Consider the following 23629-nt stretch of genomic DNA (forward strand, 5'->3'; position numbering starts at 1 on the left):
AAGAGTTTATGAGTGGGGATGCAGAGATGCTGCAAAACCTTGTCAATGACCCCTCCCAGTCCTGAGAGCTCCCAGCGTGTTGCTTCTCCCTGGCTCTCAGAGCTCTGTGCTCCTAGAAAGACACAGCCACCCCTGTGCCACACCAGTCCTGGCTGGGAGCTCATTGCCTCTCAAGTCCAGATTCCACTTTTCCCCCTTCCTGGCGTGTTTCATGTTTGCTGAGTTGCTCATGACTGCACCCAGAGGTGTTTCTGCCCCAGCTCCCGGTGGCAGCGGTGGTGGCTGCAGATCAACTCCCAATTCCCTGTCACCCCGTGGCATGAATGCCTCAGTTACCGAGTGCCAGGGAGACGTGGCTGTGCTCAATGTGTCCCTTCCAGGCAGCACCTTCCCCCTGACGCCCTGATGCAGTCTGGCTGGCTAAGAGTTGTTTTCAGTACACATTAAACAGTGGTGCACTCCAAAATCCTGCTGGTTTCACCTTCATTTGCTGCCCTTGCTAGGAGCTCTGCGGGGAAGCTTGAGTGATTCCACCTTTATTTAATAATCTCAGGAAGATCATCTCCAAAGGAGCTGGGAGGAGGTGGTTCACAGAAACCAATAAACACTTATTTCTCCCTTGGCTGAAGGGTGGAAGGAGATCCACGGTGTCTTTGCTGTGACTGTCCAAGGGGAGGGTTGTCAAAGCTTGCTGCCCTTTAACAGGAGCATCTTTGGGATGTGCTGGTGTGGGCTCCCACCCAAGGGCACCACCCCGCTGGGGATGGGTGGGTGAGCAAGCTCCCATCATCAAACCCCAAGTGCAACACACTCCTTAATTCTTTGCCTTGGGAAAAGTGGGGCAGGAGGTTTCTGCTTTTTGCCCTGGCCAGTGGTGACTCCCAGCAAACATCTGGATGACACGAGGCAGATTTTTGCATGGTTTTTGGGTAACAAGGGTGAAGAGAGCTGATAAGCGTGGGGGGACTCCAGACACTGTAGGTGGTTGCTTTCTTTAATGGTATTTTAAAGCTACTACTGTTCCAGATTCCTTTCTCCCAGGCATTTAGTGGGAATAGCAGAGGCTGTTTTTATTAGTTCATCTGCTCCAAATGGCGGCAGAGAACAGAGAGGTGTTTCTTTGTAACCTCGGAAGGCTTAGAGTTGGCAATTTCATAATCTGACAGTTATGAGAGCGGGAATTAGAGGGGTAAAATGCTGGACCAGGCCTTCCTGCAGAGATTAGAAACACTGAAACGTGATTTTTTTTCTTTTAGAGGAGCTTTTCCTAAAAGTGTGAGTGATCAGCCGTGTCAAATTTATCTTTACTGACTGATGTTTGCAAAGACGTGAGGGCGCTTGAAGAGTACTTGACTCCATGACTTTCTATATTAAGCTCTCTGCTTATTTAGACAGCATTTACCTCTTGGGCTTTCCACATTCTGCCCTGGGCACAGTGGGCTATATTAGGGTAAATATTTTAAGGGCCTATTTTAAGGTGTCATGTCAAAACCTTGTGTTGTTCAGCAGCCCCTTGGCAGAGGGAGCAGGGAGGAAGGACAGGCTGGAGGTTACTCAAAAAGGAAGAGACTTCTGCTCACCCATCTGCCCCCAGCAGTGCTGGGTGGGATTCAGCAGCTCTGGGACCACCAGAGCATCTTCAAGACAGGAGCTGGTGAGCTGAGATCCTCGTAACAGCCAGGGAGGAAAGTTTGCTCCTCTGGAGATTTGACATCTCACCTTGGGACAGGCAGCCTGGAGGGACCTGAAACAATATTTCAGTCCCTTGTTCAACAGCTGTGGCAACCAGAGTAGGCCAGGTTGTGATATTTATTATGACAGTGGTTCTCTGAAGGCACATACAAATGAGTTGGGAGTGAGTTGAAAACACTGGCCCCCACCTCCTGCTGTTTACTTGTATTCACCTATCAGTCAACCTGGCCAGACTGAGCACCCATGGCCAGCACTGCTGGATGAAGCTCCTCTTCCACCCAAAGCTCTTTTCCAGAGGCCACCTTCCACAGTAAATTGTCAGCACACATTTTACCATCACACTGCTGGGGCTTCAAGAGCTGGGTTTCCCCTCAGCTCCTTCTGACATGAGCTGACTTTCTCACTCAACACCAGCTTGTTTCCACGTGGCTCCTGCACATGCCTGAGCCGTGGGTACACCTGACTGGCTGTAATTCTGTGTTTCCTCCCCACCCCACCCATCCAGGCCCAGCTCCTGCTGCTCTCCTGGCTCAGGGTGCAGTGGGAGGGAGGCAGTCAGCGCGAGGTGCTTGCAGCACTCGCCACGTTGCGGCTGCTGGGCAGCAGTGTGAAATTTTCCATCAGGGAAATGACAACCAGATTGCCACGTATTATTAATGTGGCTGCTAAATAGCTTGTTTTTCTACAGAGATGAAGCAAAATGCAGGTAGAAACTATTAGCTTTGGGTAGAGGAATATAAATGTGATTTAAAGGTAGACTCGGAGGGATTTTAAATACACTGTTGAACCAATTGACTGATTCGCCTTGGGGAAGCTGAGCCTCTGCAGCATTGCGGGTTCAAACAGCTGGGGCTTTGCAAAAGATTTTTCTGCCATAGAGCAAGAGTAAAATGTGCTGTTAAACCAGAGGGTTTCTGTGCTGCTTTCCCCCCAGCCCTGGCTGTAAGCCAGGCTCTGTTCCATAATGTGCTGCTTTTATTTTCCTTTTTTTCCTCCAAGTCCTTTCTTGGAGTGAAAAGCAAAGGCTTTAGTATGAGGCGTGATGTTGGACTCCTCAGCAGGGGAAAGAATTCAGCAAGGGCTTCCTTGAGGAAGGGCTTTGGGGTTTTGTTTTGTTTTTAAAATCTGGTTCATATTGAGCTTCCTGGCTGTTCTGAGTTTCCTTGTCTGAACTCGCATTGTATGAACTATATCTTACATATTCATTTGTTTAAATAGCACTTGAATTTCAGCCGCCGTCTCTGCGGTGTTTTGCCATTGTTAACATAACAAGAAAGAGACTGGAGAGTCCTTCAGTGGCCTCCCCACAGCTGCAATGGGTTCAAATCCCTGCCTGGGTCTGGTGTGGACTTGGCTCTAGATTGATCCAAAACCCTGGTGTCTCTGAAGGAAGGAAGAAAGAATTGGTTCAGACCTGTGGGGAGCCTTTTGTTAATTTTTAAGAGCAAATTGGAGAGGTGACAAGGGCGAATGATTCTCTGGGACAGCACCCAAGGAGAAAAGCTCATTATCCATGGCAGGCAGTTTTTCGAGGAAGTGGGATCAGGCGATGCCTGACATCCCCCCAGCATGACTGCAGCCAGTGGAGGACCCCCAGCTACAGCAGTGGGATCCACAAAGCCCCAAGCCACGGTGAGCAGACTCCTTCTGCAGAAGACAGGAGCAGCCTAAGCCCATGGCAGTATCTCCAGCTGAATTCCTGGCACCTCCTGCTGCAGGGGAGAGAGCAGGGTACAGATGATGTAGAGTTGTCACTGGTAACATTACGATATAATAGCTGCTGCAGCACGGAAACATCAACCATCTGCCAAGGAGTCAAAGGAAACCTTGCTGGCAAAATGCATTAGAGTGTCTATTTATGTAAACAGTCAAGGCTTGAGAACAAGAGGGTTGTCTCTATCAGGATCACAGAACATGAAATTTTTAGGTATCCAGGATGATGGAGAGGGGAGGTGAAGGGTTAGAAAACCTGCCAGCATAGAGCAACCATTAGGCTGCAGGTTCAGGCATTAATAATAGCCACCAAATGGTATTTATGTACTTCTGCTTCTGCCTGAATTGAATGTGCAGGGAAGAAGGTAACTGGAAATTATTAGCTGTCATGACACCCACTGACTGATTTCTCCATGTGGGAGGAAAATTGGATTGCTCCTTGGAGAAATGGTGTGAGGGAACTGGGCAGTGGGGATGTGCCAGGTTGGTGCCCGGGTCTCAGGGTGCTTGGTGTCCAAAGTTCTGGGCAGATTGGAAAGTAGCAGGTCTGGACCCATGTATGAGCACTGCCTCAAAAGATAGGGGCATCTTTGGGATGAGAAGCACTTTGCTCCCAGGACTTGGTCCAGAGCATCCCAATCCCAACCAGTTTCAAGCCCAGTTGAATGTTTTGCCACTGGTGGATGGCAGCTTCAGATTTGTCAGGTGTGTGGAGGCTGCTCCTTTGACCACCCCTATGTCCCAAAATGAGATTTTGCCCAGTGCTCATTCATCTCCTGAGGAGGCTGTGGGAGATCCAGGGATTGGTACAGCTCACCCTTGTCTGGCTGCACAGGGCAGCCATGGACACCACCATGTCCCTTCCAGCCTCTGTGGCTCCATGGTCAATCCAGGGCACACATATTTTGGCTTCTTTGATGTGCATGGATTTGTGTCAGGTCTCCAGGTCAAGAAGGAAGGGAATCCTTTTGTTTTGTAAAATATTTTTGGTATCTCTTGCATCTCTTCTGGGTTGTTTCCTGCAAATTCAGGGACTCAAAGACCTGTCCCGTGTCCAGGCAGCAGCTGGTGCTGCACCAGGGGCTCTTTGCATCACACACTGGAGCAAACTGGTGCTGAACCCCTTAACCCTGTACCCCAGCTGTCTCACTCCAGCTGAATGGTACAGACCAGCTTTGTGATGAATTTTCTCATTTGACACTTCCCTGTACGAGTCTGATTCATTAGGCTTTGTCTTAGAAGGGCACTTATGCAGATGTGTGCATCCCTGAACCAATGAAACAGCCTTTCCTTGGAAAACCTCCATCTGCCCTGGGCCCTTCCCAGGAGCTCACAAGGGCTCACACTCATGCACTGTCTTCTCTTCCTAGAGGTATCTCCACTTCCACTCGGGTGCACATCCCACATCTCTATTTAACTCCATTACACATCTCTGCAGCCCCGTGCCAGCTGCTCTTAGCCAAGCAATCAAAGCCTTGGCAGCTCAGCGAGGCTTTCCCCTCCCTCAGTGCCTGCTGGCTTTGCCCGACGTAGGGCTTGGAGCTCCTACCAGCCTAATTCCTCGACACTCCAGCTGCAAGGGGCACTCCCACAGCAGGAAAAGGAGGTGCCCTATGGGCTTGCACGTGCTGTATTCAATTAGCTCACGCAGAAATTGCTCTTATTAATGGTCTCTTGTTGTTGGAGACTGGAGGAGTCAATGCTGGTGGAAGTCATCGGAGCTGTTAATCGCTAGGATCACCGACTTCAAAACCAGCCCTCTGTTTGTTACTGGGGGTAATTCTTTTTATGGACCTTGGGGGTTCTTCTGCTTCTGGGGGATTTGAAGGGTTTATGAGGTCTTGTAGGAGTTTGCATGTTTTAATTGACTCACTTGTGAAGCTCTTCCAGGGGTGAAAAAATGCCACGGTCCTCTTAGTCATTAAAAAATGGGCTGTGCCTACAAAGCAGACTTTATCCTGGTTCTGGAGACTGAATTATTTGAAAATTAAATGAGATTTCACGCAACTGGAAAGGTTATTTTTTTTTAATCAGATTAATCAGTTCTCTGCACGCTTTAGGGATGAGCCTATATAGATTCCTTGACACCTGCTAAAGTTTTCTTCAGTTCCCTGGTTGGGGAACCATAAGTGTCAATCCTTTCCTGTTAATTTAGTTCAGAGGCTGGAAATGCTCGGGCTCCCTTAGATCCTATCATTACAGCTATTGTTTCAGCTGCCATCCATGCCTTCGTGTTATCTCTGCTCAGGCAGCATTGAGAAGAGATTCCAGCTTGGTGAAATGGGAAAATGATGTGCGCTTTCAAAACTTGCTTCATGCCCGTGTGAAGGAAAAATCGCTGCTCTCTGCAGATAGACAGGCATTTCTTTCTGTTCCTTCTTTGATTATTGTGGTTGTTCCCCTTGGGTGGAAGCCAGGAAATTCAGCTAGAGCATTTGGAGCACCCTCAGCTTGCAGCACAAATGCTTTCATCTACAAGCACTTTTGGTTGTTGGTGTTTTCCCAGGGATCAGTCCATATTTTTCCCCCAGTTCTTCTGCTAGAGGTTTGTCCCAATGCTGTTGGCACCCATGACTCTGCCCTGCTGCAACTCCTGTCCTCACAGAGCCCCTTGGCAGAAGCCAAGTGCTTTTTCCCCTAATCTCTGCTGGATTTCAGCTCTTTGTTATAATTGGTTTTTTGCTGATGTTATGAAACGAGCGGCTTTTCCCCCGTGGATGTCTGTCAGCATTAGAGATAGTGTTACCAGCATCAGAAACTCAGGTTCAGCAGAACTCTACAGTGACACTGTTCTTCTTTCCCTCTTTTTATTTCCTCCCTCCCCCTGGTCCCCTCTCAAGTACTAATGGGGAGATAAGTTTCAAACTTGGTTTAGATTAACCAGAAATAGAGGGCTTTAAATCTCAAGTACTTACAAGGTGTGACCAAGTGGAAATGCAGCTTTTGTTCAGCTTAAGCTCCTTCGAAACCTGGGCAGAGGGATGAGCTGGTTCATGTTTTTCTTGCATTTTGTGGGATAATATTCATCCAGAAATCTCAAGCAGAGAGAGATAAGGAGTTCAGGCAAGAATATCTGCTGTGCCTCCTGAGAGTGATAAAGAGAACCCAGCTGCAGGACTTGGTGGAGGAGGGTGTGGGCTGCAGGCCCTGTTGATGAGTCTGGGCAGCCATGGCTTGTGGCAGGTCCCTTCAGGGTGGGTCGATGAAATTCTCCCTCAAATTTGGGTCTCATCCCCTCATTTGCACCCCACTGTCAAGGTAGACAGGAGGTGGCTGGGGACTCAGCCCTGGATGGACAGGGCCAGGGAATTCAGGTTTTTCCTCAACAAAGGTGCTGGAGAGGAAGGTCTTGCACCCAGAGGTTCCACATCCTCAGGATCAGCTCCTTGTCTGTGCAGATGTGGGGTGGGAAGGTGCACGTGTTGACTGGAATGGGGAAGGCTGGGTGGAAGGCAAGGAGATTAGCAGAGGTGGTGGAAGGGGAATCCCTGCTGTGCAGAGAGCTCTGATTTCTCCTAAATGAAAGCTGCTTTCCTCCTTTTCTTACAGCATCACTTGCTGTGGCATGAAATATTCAGCCTCCATTCAGCCCGTAAGAAAATCCTTCTTTCCCATGCAGTGAGGGGGTGTAACTGGACTTGTTCACTTGTGTGTCAAAGTCATTTCCTTATAATAAATGCCTATAAATCCTCAACGTCCCAGCAGTCTCCCTCCAGCCCACTGAGCAGCGAGCACACTGCCCTTTGCCATGTCTCCAGCCCCAGGAGGAGCTGAGCAAAACCTGCTGCAATCCTGCCACTCTTTGAATTGTTTTCTTTAACCAGTTTGGAGAAGGACAAGTAGAGGAAGCCTATCAGACCCCGATTAAACATGGCTCAGGTTTGCTCTGCTGGACACAGGACAACACTTAAAGCCTGATACCCTTTAAGGAGCCCCAAAGACAATGAATGTCACTTCTGAAAACATGTGTGGATTGAGTTTCTATTTATAAAATCACAAGTAGCTCTGGAGCCACCAGGAGCTGTATTTACTGAAGGGAACCAAAGTGATATTTTGGATGGTCATGGCTCAGTGGGTGCACGGATACAGGGGGATTAACGTGAATGTAAAGGGGGCAGTGCATGGAGAGGGCTTGTGGGTTGGGTGAGGACACAGCCATGAGCTATCAGTCATGGGGAACTGAGCGTGGGAGAAGGCAAAGAAAGGGCACCTCATCTTGTTAATTAAGAGCTGCTTACATTCATCAGAATTTCTTGCATTTTGCCCCAGGACTTGTGGTCTGGCTCCTGTTTCAGGGTGGACCTGGTGTGTGTCTGCACCCATGTGGAGGGTGGAGAGGGTCTTAACAGAGCAGTGTCAAGTTGAAAATCCTATCTTTGTGTGACCCACTTGATTTTCTTTCTTATGTCTATATATTAGAAATCTCTGAGTGATGAGTCAGTAAAACGTTGTTGGTGTTTCCTGTGAAATAGCTGAGGTCGCTGTTTTCTTTCTGTGTTATTTTTCCTCGTTGCCATGGCAATGATTTCAGAAAGGTCTCATTCCTGCAGCAGTTTGAATGGGTTAGAAGTTTTCACGGTCCTCTGGATCCTCTCACAGAGGCAGAGCGACATCTCACAGATATCCCTGGGGATCAGGGAGGATCTGCCTCCTGGCTGGTCCTCCAACCCCTCACTCTTTGTGAAGGGTTTTTCTGTTTTATTGTTGGCAAGATAGAGAGGAAAGACCCTGGGGTGCTTCTGTTCTTTTGTGTTGGCATCCCAGGTGCAGGGGCTGGACAAAACTAGGCTTGGCTGCAGCCTGGAGCTTGTCTGGGCAGGGAGTGTGAGATGGGTGGATCCGTGCCAGCCGTGCCCACAGCACTGGGTGCAGGTCTGATGATGATGAAGGCAGGAGTTGAAAGCCTTGTAAACCCTGGGCACTGTCTTCTGGGGTGCTTGTTTGCACTTCATGAAGCAGCAGGGCTTATTTTTAAGAAACTGGGGAACACAGACCCTGGGGCTTGCCATGGCCCCAGCTCCTGTCCCCTCCTTTTTCCCTGCTCGGTGCCCACAGCCTCTGTTGCCCAGCAGACACCTCGGAGCCCCTTGGAGCCCGGTGTGCAGGGTGGTGTGGCATGTGCCCACACAGAAATGGAGTGTGTTCCTTCTGCCAGCAGAAAACTCCCTCGTGAGCTTCTCCTCAGCTTGAAAAATAGGGGGAAAAATGGAAAGACATGCATTACAGCCTATTTCTGAATGCTGCAAAAGGACAAGGTGCTGGTCCAGCTGTGAGATAGTTCCTGAGGCACTCTGGGGACACCTTCCCTTGCCCCCTCCCATCCCCCTGCTTGGTGCCACACAGCCCTGCCTGAATCCTCCAGGCAGGCTGTGGAGAGCCCTCCTGGCTGCCCTGCTTGCCCCTTGCCAGACAGGGTCAGGTCTGGGTGGGCGCCCAGGGCTTGCATCCTCCACTGTTTCTCCTCTCAGTGTTCCCTGAGCTGCACTGCCCCATCTGCTCTGATTTCTTGTGCTGCCACAGCTCGTCAATGTGCTGTTTGGAATATCAACAAATCGACACTACACAGCCACAAGGTTAACAGGGAATGATTTATCCCGGACAACACATCTGTGGGTCCAGCAAGGCAAAATGTCCTGGAAACAAAATTCAGTATTTACTGAGGGCTCATCGGCAGAGCTGGTGTTTTGTACCACTGTTGAATTACACTTGGATCTCGCTCTTTCTGGGTGTTGCTCGTTTAATCATAGGATGCTTTCCTTTTAATTATGCACTGCTGCTACTGATGAGAGAATTAGCAGCCTCTTCTTTTAATGGAGAAGCTGAGGCTGTGGCAGCTGTGCTGTAATGGGGGTGGTGGGCAGAGGCTTTGTGCTGCATAGAAACCCCAGGCTCTGCACCTCACTTTCTGCTTCCTGAATAATGTCCTTTTTAGGGTGGTCCTGGAGGTTCTTCTTTTTTTTTCCCCACAATATATCATTTAGTTGAAGGATGTTACTTCCCCCAGCTGCTGTGTTGTGGCCCTCAGAGAGAAAATCTGAGTGATTTTGGCAGCTCTTTTCCTCCCAGCCCTGTGAGGATCCATGGAGCTGGTTGTGTGCCAGGAGTCAGTGACTCTCTCAGGTACATCGTGTCTAGAGCTGGTCAATAGTGTTTTGATTAGACAGTTATTGTCAGAAAATGGCAGTTTGTCACATTTGAAGCTGTTTGGGGGAGAGGAACAGTTTCAATGAAGTGGCCTCAAAATACCCCCCAACTTCATTGGAGTATGTGGTCTGAGGTGTTTGAAATGTCCATTTGGACAGTTGGGGAACAAAAAGTTCCATGTTCTTTTTCATGCTGACTTTTATTTTTTTTTTAATTTTGGTTGATTTACAGTCCAGAGTAAAGGGATGAAGGAATGGGGACTGAAATAGAGAGAAAGCCCCCCCTCCAAGATTTTGTGCACTGTGTTTTAGTTTCCCAAGTCTGAAATTCTGAATTTTTGTTTGGGATGGGATGACATTTCAATTCCCATGGGAGAGAAAAATCACATTCCTGCTGTGCTGTAATGATGTCTCAGGAAATAGGTCTCAGACATATTTGTGATTTCTCTAGAGTAGAAGCATCTTATAAAAAAATCTTATTATCTATATACATCTGTGGCTGAATGAAAATCCCATAGCTGGCATTCTTGGAAGGGTCTGAGTCCCCACTGCCTGGCTGAGATTCCCCAGGGCATGATCATGATCACAGCCCCCCTCTCTTGGTACAAATAAATCCCAGTGGTGCTCATGGCAGGGGTGTCCCATGGACCTGTGTCCCTTGAAAGGGATGATGAGCTGCCCTGGGGACCCCTGAGTGGGACTGAGGGTCTTGGGGGATGCCCTGCTTCAGGGATGGCTCTGAAATCCTCCAAGTAATTTACATCGCCCCATCTCATCTGTTCAGGGATGTGTAATTTCCCAAAGCAAAATAACTCAGCCCATTTCAGCCAGCTCAGAGTGGGGTGTGCTCCCAGCAGATGCTCAGCCTGCCCACCCCAGCAGAGCTCCAGGCTGCTCTGGATCTTCTCTTCTCCTGGACGGATGAAATGAAAGTTTTCCCCTTTTCTTTCAGTCCAGTTTGGCCTTAGATTTTGGGATATTAATTCTCACCTCCGGTTCAGGAGTTCCCACTCTTCATTTTTATTATGTCTGCCTAGTGTCTCAGATATTAAAAACTGTTTCCTGCAAGAGAAGTGGAAAAGAGTGTGTGGAGGAGGGGGGGTGGGCAGGCAGCTTTTTTGGGGTGAAGCAATGGGAGGCAGGTGGATTTGTTGCTGCTGTGTCAGCACGGGCTGACCCATAGCCCTCACCAGTGCCAGGGCTGTTTGGGTGTTGAATATCTCCTGAGTTGGGTGGTCTGGGAGGGAAATTTCATGGGCCAGAGGGGTCACAGCCCTTCCAGCGTGTGCTGAGGACCCTGGGAGGGTTGCAGTGTAAGTGTTGCTCCCCCTCTGCCTCCCCACATCCCCCAGCTATGCCCTGCCAGCACGTCCTGTCCAGATTTGCACATTTCAACAACATCTCTGCCCAGAACGGGACCATGAAGTCCAAAGATTCATTAATCCATGCTATTAACATGTCACCCCTTCCAGGGCTGCTGGATTTTCCATGTCAGCCCCAGGAGGAAGGGATGCTGTGACTGCAGGAGATGTTGGGTGTGGGGTTTAACTGGGCTGTGCCTGCAGGGCCAGTTGGATTTGGCAGTACCACTGGGAGCAGAGGGTGGAAATCAGCCTTCAGAGTCCAGGTTAGTGATGCTGATGGATGAGAGGGAAAGCTTCCAGGAACACATCTCCTTTCCAGCTGTATCACTGTGGTACTGATAACAGCACAGCCTGCCTTGGCACTGGGGCACTCATGAATGAGTTGGCATTTTTGTGTGAGTAATGTGAAATTGTAGCTATTTCAAATTGTCCTGAGGTGCAGCTTGACATATAAGTTCCTGGCCTATTTATTACCCTGTGTCTGAGTGTTCCCACAGGTATTACGGCATTAAACCATCGCTGAATTTAATATTGGGAGCTGCAGCATTTGTATTTCAGCTGTAGATCAGTGAGCAGGTGATTTGGGCTGTGTGCATGGTGTGTTTGGCAAGCTCTAGCCAAGGGATTTGTTATTCAGCGAGGATGTTTGAGGTACAAGTTGTGTTCAACACTCTCTTTCTTTTACTTTTTTATTACATTTTCTTTTAAATGCTGCTGTTTCCCCCTTTGCTATCCTGTGTCATCACAAGCTCCTGCCAATATCTGTGCAGGTCCTCAGGGATTCACTACCACGCTGAGATAAGATCACACCAATTTGGGTCTCCCCATCTACTCTCTAGCTGGGTTGGAGGAACTTGAGCTGCAAAGGCTGGGCATGGGCTGTTGAACCCTTGGAAACAGAGAACTCAATGCCTGCATGGATTTATCTGGGGTTTTGCCTGCATGTATCCATGAACCCCTTGGTCACTGCAGTTTTTTGAGGCTCTGGAGCATGGCTGACCAAGGGCTGCCCTGCCCCTGAGGTCTCCACTCTCGTGGTTGCCGTGGTGTTGGGGTTGGGTCGCCTCAAGTCAAACCCTGCAGTCTGTGATGTGGGGTGGTGTTGGATTATCCCCTTCTCTGACCCAGAGATGGGGCAACTGAGAGGCGTTTCAAAAACGTCTATTCCATTTACAGGAAGGGTGAGACAGTACAGATGTTACAATTAACGCCATCACAATCAGAAGCCAAACTATTTCCTAATTACAATACATTATATTCATTTCTTGACCTATCAGCTTTTGCCACACAATGCTGCTAGTGCCTTAAAGCCAATCATCTAAAATGACCCCTCGTGGGTCCTACTACAGAACATCTTTCATAGTTCTATTTCTCCAAAATATCCAGTCCTATTTGCAAGGTCATCATTTGAAACTTATTTCCAGTTCCATTTCTCTCTCAGCAATGTCTGTCCCATTCCATGGAATTTTTAAGTAACATTTTTTATCTCAGAGTTTGCATACAGATATGAACTATGCAAGCCTTCTGTCAGGCTTTGAGAGTTCTTTACAAACCCATTTCCCACATTTCCCCCTCTCTCTTGAACAGAAAAGAAAAGCAGCTCCTGGTCATAGGAAGTTTTTGGCCAGTCAGGGATGCATTTCCTGCAAGTGGAAGGTGCAGTCAGCTGCATGGGTGGCACTTTGTCTTCTGCTCATGGCGTGGCTGCTGTGAGCGTGCACATCCAGGGTGTTACAAGTGCAGATTTGGAGCAGCCACTGTCAAATCACCCCAGGGGGACTGTGTGAGGTGTTTGGTGAGCTGTGCCTGCCCACTGCCACCTCAGCCCTGCTGCTGTCACCCCTCTGCTGCCTGCCAGAGGACGACAGCTCCTGATTTTCATGGAGCCTTTCAGCAGGAACATGCAGCCGAGGCTGCTGGGGTGAAATGGGGAGAAGGGATGGGATGTGTGGATCCTGTCTGTGCCACTGGCTGGTCCCACACAGTTCCTCCTCCGGGTTTTGTCTTCTGCCATATGTTTTCCATTCTGCCCGCCCACCTGCCGGGGAAAGCAGGCACTGGGCATCTGCAGGCATTGTTGGAAACCCTCTGTGAAACACGCTAAAAAAACCCTGAAAGCTAATAATTTAGATCTAAGACTACCAGGAGTCTGTTTGTTATGTTTTGGGGGTTTGTACATACCTCTATTTTCAGATTGCCTCTCTGGAATGCCAGGATCAGGCCCTTGTGCAATTGTAGATTTGAGGCTGCCTGATAATTAGAATTTTTTTTTTTTTTTTTTTTTGAGTAATGGGATTTTTTTTGAGCCATCCTGGTTATATCACCTCAGGTCTCTGCTTTTGAAAAATCTTAGCTCAAATCTTTTGATGAGCTACTAAATAAAAAGACAGGCCCTAAAGGGATATTTATGTGAGAAAATGGCCCGACTTTCCCTTCTGCATAAGGAGAATCAGTGTAGGGGATGTCAAAGCATTAAGCCTCAGCCCATGCTACTTCTGCCTAAACCTCCTGAGGTGGTACTAAAGCTCTGATTAACGTGAAGTCCATGTCCAGATTTACCTGCTGAATTTACAAGGGACTTATAAACCTTAAACACTCTGGTAGTATTTTCCTTCCATCTCCTGAGCTTTGAGTGAGCTATTGCCATTTTCTCACCTCTTCAGTAACATCAGTATTCTCACACTTGCAGTATTGGGGCTTGTGTTTCCACATTGATTTTTGGATATGGAGCTGGCTGTTTGTTTCCTCAATTTCCTTCTCTTCTTTCCCCAGCCAGAGGAACTTACCAATGCCCTGGAGATCAGCAACATCGTCTTCACAAGCCTCTTTGCCCTGGAGATGCTGTTGAAAGTCCTTGTTTATGGTCCTTTTGGCTACATTAAGAATCCGTACAACATCTTTGATGGGATCATTGTGGTGATTAGGTACAAACCTTGAGCTTTCTTTATGTGTGTTTCTCCTCATTTGGCTGTTTAATTAAACAGAAAGTAACGGAGAGCTGGCATAAATACCTTCCTGTGACACTTTACACTTCTTTCTGTAATTAATGCACTTAGGCATGATTGCTAATACATATCCTGGGATTATTTTACGGTCATTTTGGAGAGAGGCCCTAGCAGAAAGCTCTCAGTCCCGATGTCCTGGGACAGTCTGGGATCCAAATGGCACAACCACTGCCCCATTAAGTATCTCTGGTTTTTGGCACATGCAAAGGCTATAATTGCCCCTGCAGCTGCAGTCACTGATTTCCAGGTGTATTTTTGACAGTCAAGTGGGGCTCTGCTCTTTGCAAGCCTGGACCAAGTCCAGATTACTGCGGGCACTGCCAGCGCCTCTCTGCCACTTCCCACCTCTCCTCTCTCTGAATTTCACCTTCCCTTCGCTGTGTCTCCTCCAGCCCTTTGCAACTGGGCCCTGTTCTGTCACCTTGCACTGACATTTTTTCTTCCTCAGCGTGTGGGAGATCGTGGGCCAGCAGGGCGGGGGGCTCTCGGTGCTGCGCACCTTCCGCCTGATGCGGGTGCTGAAGCTGGTGCGCTTCATGCCGGCCCTGCAGCGCCAGCTCGTCGTCCTCATGAAGACCATGGACAACGTGGCCACCTTCTGCATGCTGCTGATGCTCTTCATCTTCATCTTTAGGTGGGTGTTTCCAGTTCCCTGTCCTGAGCTTGCTCTGGGTTTTCAGACTGGATCCCGTGGTGGGATGAGGAGGTGATGGAGTCTGTTGCTCTGGTTTTGAAGACTTTTCTAAGCCTCCGGTAGTGTCCTTCATACTGAAGTCAGAATTTTTACTTTGTCACATTTTGTACTATAAACAATGGCCATGTTTTGCTGTCCTTCATTGTTTACATATTTTTAGGTAGGAGGAGAAAGTTGATTGACAGCTGGCTTGACCAATGTGGTTTGAGAGGCAAAATTCCATCCTTCAATCCACAGGCACACAGGAAATGCATAAAATTGAGTTTTGCAAATAAACTCATCCCTTTTCCTACTGTGCTCACCAGTGTGTCCTCGTGCAGTTCTTTTCATGTCGTCTGTGACAGGAGTCCACAGCAGAACACAGCTGAGCTGAATGGTCCCAGCATTGCAGGCTGGGGTTTGCTGCCCCAAGTTCTCTCTTTGCCAAATGAAATGTTTGCCTCTCCAAAATGGTTTACAAAGAAAATCTTTTGGGCTGGATGATGCCTTGACATCACCCCAAGGCAGCAATCCCGTTACCTACCAACTGTCAGAAAGTGGTGCTAAAAATGTTGCCAAGAAGAGGATGATGTTCCTAAAGAAATGTCAGACATGGTGGTGCTTCTGCTTTTGCATGGCCTCATCTTCAGACAAGTAGAAATGTTAGAAACAGGGTTGGCGTGGCCCTATATTTTTAGGTTTTGGTCTAGATTTTGAGAAGAGCCTTTCTCCTTCTACAGCCAACTGCGGTGTTTGAGCAATTCAGGCACTGGGAAGGCTGAAGAGAGACAGTGTCTACCAGGGAATAATGTCCTTTCTTCCAGTGAGGCTCCAAAACTGCCATTTGCAGCTGTGGTGCTCAGTAGAGCTGTAAATAATTTGATTATTCAGGTTACTAGCAGAGAGCAGGGAAAAGCAGATTATTCCTTTAGTATCTATCCATAATGAAAGGTATTCTGTTCTTCTGTCAAAATTGAAAAAGCTGCTCCGAGTCCCCTGATATGTCTTATTCAGGCATTTCACAGAAACCCTTTTTGTCTTCCTAATTCAGTTGAAGCATATTTTGCTGAAAATGTGTCACTGCAAAACACAAAGTCAAAACATTTTGTTTAGAAAATGTTGAAAGACAATGTTTTGACTTGCAAAAAATGAAGCAGAAGAAAAACAAGGAGCAGACATACTTTTTGGTTGAAACTCCTTGACAGATTTGCCCTAAATTCACAACTGATTCGCGTGATCTCAAGGCATGTTTTTCAATGAACAAAGGATCCATCTTTAAAAAAAAAAACAACATAAAAAAGAATGGCCCAGGTGAAATGAGAAGAGGGTTACCCTGCTGTATGATCACTGATTTGTGTGGTGGTCCCGTTGTTGAGCCCCTGGCTCCTGTCGTTTGCAGCATCCTGGGCATGCACCTCTTTGGCTGTAAGTTCGCTTCGGAGCGGGACGGGGACACTCTGCCTGACAGGAAGAACTTTGACTCCTTGCTCTGGGCCATCGTCACTGTCTTCCAGGTACAAAAGGGAAAATGTCACAACTGATGGGGGTTTGGGGACTGCAGAGACTGGGGTTGGCTTCCAATGCAGCCGACAGAGCTTAGTGAAGCTCCGTGCCGTGGAAAGGAGATGGCCCAAAACCACAAGTGCAGGTTTATGGGTTCTTTCAGGCTGTTCTCCAGACTAAATCAGAACCCTGGAGAGGAGGGGCTGCCGAGGCAGGAGGCTCTTGTGTTCACAGGGTATGGACTGGGTAGGTGAAAGTAAATGTGGAGGGAAGGGATGGAAAGGAGGAGATCAGGACCATTTGCAGTGGTATTTCCCCAAATAATGGATCTGGTTTATAGCTGATAGGTGCAGGTTTTTGTTCTAGCAGCTCTGGGCCCTGTAACCTTGGGAGCTGTGAAGGACTTGAAGTCATTCTGGCTGACCAAAGGAAAGGTCTGACCAGCGTGATGGTTACACCCTCCCTTATGGCTGTCCCTGGATGTGGGGGACAGGGCAGTTTGCACAGGGTCCTTGCTGGTGCTTGGGAATCACAGTCACTCTGGTCCTGTCTCTTCTCTGGCTCAGAAGGGATTTATCCTCTACAGTGGACACATTCAAAGCAGGGTGCTTGTCTGGCCTATCCAGAGTGTGAATACTGTGTGCTATTCTCCAGATCTCCACAGCCCTGATATTCTTCTTCTGCAGATTTTGACTCAGGAAGACTGGAACAAGGTCCTTTACAATGGCATGGCCTCCACCTCCTCCTGGGCTGCTCTCTACTTCATCGCTCTCATGACGTTTGGGAATTATGTTCTCTTTAATCTGCTGGTGGCCATCCTGGTGGAGGGTTTCCAGACAGAGGTAATGTCTTTATGCTCATGCCTTTGCTTTCTTCTCAAGCTTTAGGGCCTCCAGATCCTGGAATCTGATTTCTGAGGTGGACAGCAATACCTTGACAGAAGTGGTAGGGGAAAAAGAGTGGGGTAAAATATTAAATATAAAATATAAAAGAAGTCTTCTTCTTTTTTTTTTTTTCCTTCTTTTTTTTGTTTCCATAGCCATGGTGCAATTTAATACTGCAAATTCTCTAAATGAAGGGCTTAAATGGAAAGCATTGTTAGCATTAATGCAGGAGTGGGAATTGAGGGGTGAGTCAGGCACTGCGGATGGGATCGCTGCTGTGACAGTCTCTTTGAAACAGTTTTCACCGTGTTTGTCACCCAGATTAAAGGCCCCTCCTGAAAACTTACACAGGCTGGTAAGAGATTAGTGACACGATTATCTTTTTCATGGTATGCATTCGTAGAGCTCTCCCAGTTTCCAGCCCTGCAATGCTCTGTGCATTTTAAAGTACAGGATTCCTGGTCTCTGCCGTCTGCCTCCTCGCAATGGGAGCTTCCAGGAGACATCCTGCAGGGCTGGAGGCTCTGAGGGGCACACAGGCTTGAGCCCAGCCTTTTTTTCCATCCTACTGCCAATGCAGCTGTCCAGCTCGGAGTGGGTGTGCATGTCACACCCAGAGTGGGGGACCTGTGATGCCCACCCACTCCTTGCAAAAGTTTTCCAGCTGTTCAAGAACTCCCATAAGGGGAGGGGACCCTTGCACCCTGCCCAGGGGGTTGGTTGGACAGGTAAATACAACCTAAAACTCCTCAGTGGGGTCTGCTTGTACGGGCTGTGCTTCTACACACTATCTCTGACTTTTTTAAAGCATTCTGGGGTGAATAAATATCACTTTAGATTTGTTGCAGGTGTATTATAATATCCTACCACCCTACAAACAGAACTGTTTTTATTATCATTACTATTTTTGAAGTTTGAAGTTAAATTAATGGAGTTATACCAGGACACAACAAGAATAATTTTTTTTTTGTATCGTTTCTCTCTCCATGTTGGTGCTTTTCTTTTTTAATTGTTATTTTTGTAGCTGTTTCTGTCTGTAAATGCCCCCCACCATTCAGCCAAAGGGACAATCACTGCTGGGTTGTCTCGAAGAGCAAAATGTTCTCTCAAACAGCAAAAATGTTCCCTTGCCTGAGTGAGAAGAGGTACAAAGCTCCTTCTCTGTTCTGTTCGACAGCTTCGAAACCCAACCTTTGTTCAATTTGGCAAATTGATCTTTAAAGGTCACCAGCATAGGAGATCACCTGGGGCACCCTGCAGAAAAAAAGGATACAGCCTTTAAATGCAGCAGCCCATTTGCCAGCCCCTGGCCCTTAAGGGAGGCTGACCCCTCTGCCCCTTGGCTCAGCCTGCTTTACCACCCTGGAGGATGCTCCTGCTCCACCACTGCAGGATGTCTCTTCCTGGGCAGCAAATGATCCCCTGCCTTGTGGCCAGATGTGCCATGGTGCAGCTTCCTGTAAAGTCATGTCCTGGCTTCATGTGTTGTGGTTTTATCCCAGTAATGATGTCCTTGAGGGTATGGCTCCCCTGGGGTCAGGGGAGTGCTGGCAGCTCTCCTCAGATTTGCTCTTGGCTGTTTGCTGCAGCAGGACTGCCCCATCAGCTGCCCCACACCTCCTCTGCCAGATCAGCACTGGTCCAAGCCAGCCCCAGGATGTCTGTGTAAGCTGAAATGTGCTTTGAGTGCTGTGTAAACCAGAGAGGAACCTCAGATTTGGGACAGCACTGGGGCAGCCTGAGGCCAGTGATGCTCATGCCAGTATTGAGGCGAGCACAGGGACCAGGAACCAGTGCAGCCCCCGAAGACCAAACCCAGGTTGTCAGTCCTGCACAGCCACGACAATTTTAACAAACTCACACCATATTTCTGTACTTTGTGACTCTATTACATTGCTATTTTATATCCATATAGGCTCTGATGATAGCTTTTTCATAATAACCTTCCTTCCACCTCCTGGTTACGCTGAGTTCTCTCCATCCTTCCAGTAAGGTGCAATGGCACCAAGAGATCCCTTGGCTCAGCCCAGGTTTCCTGCAGCAGACTGGGACCTCTCTGGAGGTCAGGCCCCAGCTCTGGCCTTGCTGGTTTATGTTTATTCAGCTTTGCTGGCGTGTAGCTTTGCAAACAGATCACGTTCTGGTTTTTGCAAGCCAGCACAGAGAGGATCCTCTCCTAAGCAGAATTAATAGAGAGATCATCTCTCGCTGTAAACAAACCCCGGCGTCTGCTGCCTGTGTCTGCATTTGACTCTTCTGAGTTGAGTTTATTGGGGTTTTTTTTCCATTCTCCTTCAGATTTCTGGGCTGAAACACAATCCTGGGGCTGCTGCCTTTATCTCTCTGGTCCTTGAGTGCCTTTCCTCAATCCACAAGCATCTCGTTAATTTTAGTGCATGGCTTTGCAGCCCCAGTTGCCAGGTAGCAGATGACTTTAAGCAGCTGAAAAACTAAAAGGGCCTCTTCCAAACTTTAAATACAGAGCAATATATTTTGCAGGATTGAGGTGGAGGTTTTTTTCCTTTAATTTGGTAACCAGCTTCTCTCATGCAAAAGTCACAGGCAGGACTTATCTTTTTGGCTGCACATTCCCTGATTGAGTTGGAGCCTGGTGCTGGTCTGGGGAAGGTGAGCAGGGGACTCTGTTTGATTGAGCTGCTAACTGGAAATTGCTGCCTGACCACTCAGGTGCCTGCCTTGGAGACTCCTCTCTGAAGCAAGGAATGGCTCCTCTTAGTCAGGCATAAAGCTCCTCTCTGGATGGAATTCCTAATAGTGTTATCTCCAAGGTGTATTCTTCCATTGGTAATGCTCCCAGTTTGTGTCCTGTTGTCCCCATCTGTCCTCACTCATGGGTTTGATCCTTTCTCTCCTTTGTGCCCTGCTCCCTCCTTGGCACCCCAGGTTCTCCTCCAGCCTCTCCATCCTTTTCTCTGCAGGACACTACTTGCTCTCTAGGGGTAGCATCCTTGGGGAAATACGGATGTTCAACTCCTCCTGGGCTTTCACCAGAGGGAACAGTCCCTCCTGCAGGGGAGATTGTGGATGGTGTTTTTCTTGCATCCCTTGCCTATTGCATTCCTATGGGCTTCAGTGGGATTTTCCTTGTGAAAGGAAAAGTTTCCATCCTTTCCCTTTTGATGGCTTTTCCATCTCTCTCTCTGTTACAAGCAAAGACTTTAAGTTAAGTGTCCATCACACTGCTGGCAAGTCCTTAAACTCTTCATCCCCGCCTAGGCTGGGATGAGTTTTGTAACCATTTAGCAACCAGAGGAAAGATCCCTTGCCCTGCAGGCTAGAAATTCAGCTGGTGGGATAATCTGTGCCCTCCTGCTGCCCCATGGGACAGGACCAGGCACTGCCACACTGCTGAAAAATGCTGAGAAATTCTGGGAGAGTCACCCCTGAGCAAGGGGAAGCACAACAAGGTGAAAAATTATGTCTGTTTTCCAAGTGGGCAGAGTTCTGGTGCTGTGAAATGTTGGGGTGTGGCAAAATTTCCCGTTATGGGACTGTGCCCCCCTGGCTGCAGACCCCTGATTTAAACTGCTGATTTAAATGGGTGTCTCCACTAACAGGGCTGAGCAGGGATCTGAACTCAACAGCAGACTGTGTCTCTCCTTAAATTAGGTATTTCACTTGCCAGAGCACTGATATTGTGTTAATCAAACATTCATTAAAAGCCTCCATTGCTGCTTAATGAAGGTGTAATAAATAAAGATGCTATTATACAGCTGCAAAAAAAAAAAAATCATGTTTTCAATAATTAGCTGGCGTTTCATTAGCACAATTATCACTTAGGAGTTGAAGCAAGCTCTGTTCGAAACACTTAATTTAAAGGGTGTAAGGCTGGTCCCTTCAAAGGGCTCCTTTCTACCTGAGATTCCCCACTCTCTCCTGGTGCTGAGTGGAATGGATCCAGTGCTTGGCTCTCCACTGTGGCCACACACTGCCCTCCTTCCCCTTCCCCTCTGCTTCCCTGCCTCTTCTCCCGTGTTTTTGGATTTCCCCACTCAGTCCTGCTGTTGAAACTGAAAACTGAACCCCACCTTCCCCTTCCTCCCTCTCCCCTGCCCCCGTTTCTCCTTCAGGAGATCTCCAAGCGGGAAGAAGCGAGTGGGCAGTTAAGCTGTATTCAGCTGCCTGTCAACTCGTCGGGGGTACGTACAGCACATCCCACCGTGCCTGTCTCACTCGTGGTGCCTGCTCACACGCTGTGGTGCTGTCCTCATCATGATAGCTGTCATCCTTTCGGGGTCTGTTTGGGTGTTTTGGAAGTGTGTTTTTTGGTTTTTTCTTTCCTTTTTGTCGCCCTCATTGTTGAGTTAGCCCTGATTTTAAGTCCCTTCCTTCTTTGAGGGACCCAGCTAAATTGAGGTGGGTGCTTCCAAGTGGCTGATGTGGGTCCAGCCAGCAGCTGTCGCTGACTCCTCTCTGGCTGCCTGCCCTGGGGAAGGCTCCCGAGGGGCTGGCACAGCCTCCCCATGGCACAGCCACATCCCAGGGCCTCCCTGGGGATGTGGGTGGTGATGCTGATTGCAGGGCACGGCTCCCTCCTGCAGGCGGGGGAGGGTGCCCAGGAGCGAAGGGACCTGGAATCAAACCTGTTGTGATAGGTGTGTGTGTGTTGATGTGTGTGGGAGCCCTGTGCTCTGCAGGACAGGGGGGACAGCAGCAGCTGCAGGGTGTCCCTGGGAGGCTGCTGGGAACGCTGAGGTTGTGCCACATAACAGGATGGGAAATAATGCAGGTCTGAGGAAGCCGTGGATCTCCGAAGCACAGCACACCACAAACCTCACCCTTCTGCCAAACTCATCTCTCTCTTTACCACTCACTTCCCTTTCTGTCCTTTCCAAGAAGCCTGGCTTTCCCTCCAGCCCAGAAGCCTTTTACCCCAGTGTGTCAGTCCCTTTTGATACAGGTTGGTTTAGCCATTGTACTGCCTGGTCCAGCTTGACCTACCCTCGTTTCCCAAAAGGATTTTAACTCCCTGTTCTCTCATAACCCCTTTTCTATCCAGAAAGGCAAGCTGGGAGTGCAAGAACAGGTAACGGGCAGCAGCGCTGGCTGCGAGATGTTTGCCTGCAGCGTCCTGAGTCTGGCTCGTGGTGTTTGGGAGGGGATGCTCACTGCCCTCCAGACGTGGGGTTTGGTGCTGGGGAAGGGGGTGGGAAGTCCTCACACAGCTCTGCTTTTCCCTCTTGGCACACATCTCATTGTGCCCCCTTAAAACTTTCCTTAGGGCTGTGGAAGAGCACTCCAGGAATACAAATCACGTCAAATTCTTCCCAGTATTTATTTCTTTTTAATAACCCATTAGGGAGAATGAGTAATTCCTGGCAGGCCCGCTGACAGGCTGAGCTGGGAGCCTCTGTGGGGAGCGTACCTGGAGCCAGCTGGAGCCCCTGGTCACACAGAGACTGGGTCTGACTCCAGCAGAGCTCAGGCCAGCCAGACTTTACTGCTCCCCCTTGAAAGGTGCATTCCTGACCTTCTCAGACTGTGTCCTGCAGGAGGAGCTTCCCTGAAAAGCACAGAAGTCCTGGATCCTCAGGAGGGGAAATTTTGAGTCAACACTTCACATCACACTCTCTTTTGCCTTAAAAATATCTCTGAGTGTCCAGCCTGCCTGGAAAAAATATCTGTAATAGTTTAGTGACCCCACAGTAAATAGGGGGAGAATATTAGGGCCCATCCCTCTAGAGTTTTGCTTAATGATGAGGTGTGGGGCACTGACCTGGGTTGGATTAATCTCTTCCTCCTGTCCCATGCTGGGGTCCTTCCAAGATTTTACCATCAATGGGTACCCCAGCACCAAACCTCAGCAGTGCTGGCCAGGGCTCCTGTGGACGCAGCTTAGCCTTGGTGGGGTTTTCTGGGGCTCCTGGGCTCTCACTGCTAAAGTGAGGATCTGCTTGGCTTTTCCCATCCCAGCATCTTCCCCCCTTCCCACCTCTTCTCCATTGTGACAGGGCTTGGTGCCCTTTGCCAGAGCAGTGGTTTCAGCCGTGAATCCTCCTCTTTTTGGATGGGTATCGATGGTTCTGGCGAGCACCTCTGCCCCTCTTAGGTGTATCCTGACTATACCACACCCTAAGCACCTTTCTGCAGTGCCAATGGACAGAATCAGGCTCTGTGCCACAAGACCGAGCAGGAATCCAGGCACCACACAGAGAACACGGGTCGACATCATCTTCCTCTGCCTGAGGATGGGCACCTGTCAGAGCAGGCAGGCCTTGCTCAGCCACCGACGTTCGAAATGACGCAGCAGAATTTACACCCCCCAAATGATCCAGCATAAATCCCCAAAGCTCCTGCTCCTCCTGTGTGTGGCAGCTGGGAGGGAAAGGGTCCCTGGTGGCAGAGGATGTTGGGTTCTGCCACCTGGATCCTCTCTGTGCTAATGGGGCATCCATGGACACATCACATTTGCCACGTCAGAAATTCGGGGTCTGCTGTGCCCTTCCTGAACCCTGGATTGCCCCATCAAAGCATCACTAGAAAGAGCCACACCCAAGGAGTTTTAGGTGCATAAATCCAGAGAGATTAGCAGGATCATCTTTTGTCCTCAAATGGCTCATCAATATCGGTCCTTCCTCAACATCTGCCACATATCCAATTCCAGCAGCAAAAATTAATCAATAGTTCGGTT

At 48.8% G+C, this 23629-nt stretch overlaps 1 protein-coding gene across 3 annotated transcripts in view; it reads left to right on the forward strand.

The window, feature by feature from the left end:
* The window catches only part of CACNA1G (calcium voltage-gated channel subunit alpha1 G), a 150156-nt gene that overhangs the window by 66200 nt on the left and 60327 nt on the right, over positions 1-23629 (forward strand). For all 3 annotated transcript variants that reach the window (XM_063409049.1, XM_063409047.1, XM_063409048.1), the window contains exons 11-14: positions 13685-13836; positions 14366-14551; positions 15990-16104; positions 16780-16935. In XM_063409049.1, coding sequence (XP_063265119.1) covers positions 13685-13836; positions 14366-14551; positions 15990-16104; positions 16780-16935 — 609 coding nt within the window. The remainder of the gene's footprint in view (positions 1-13684; positions 13837-14365; positions 14552-15989; positions 16105-16779; positions 16936-23629) is intronic.

This window comes from Prinia subflava, chromosome 12 (assembly GCF_021018805.1).
Source record: "Prinia subflava isolate CZ2003 ecotype Zambia chromosome 12, Cam_Psub_1.2, whole genome shotgun sequence".
Classification (NCBI taxonomy): Eukaryota; Metazoa; Chordata; class Aves; order Passeriformes; family Cisticolidae; genus Prinia; species Prinia subflava.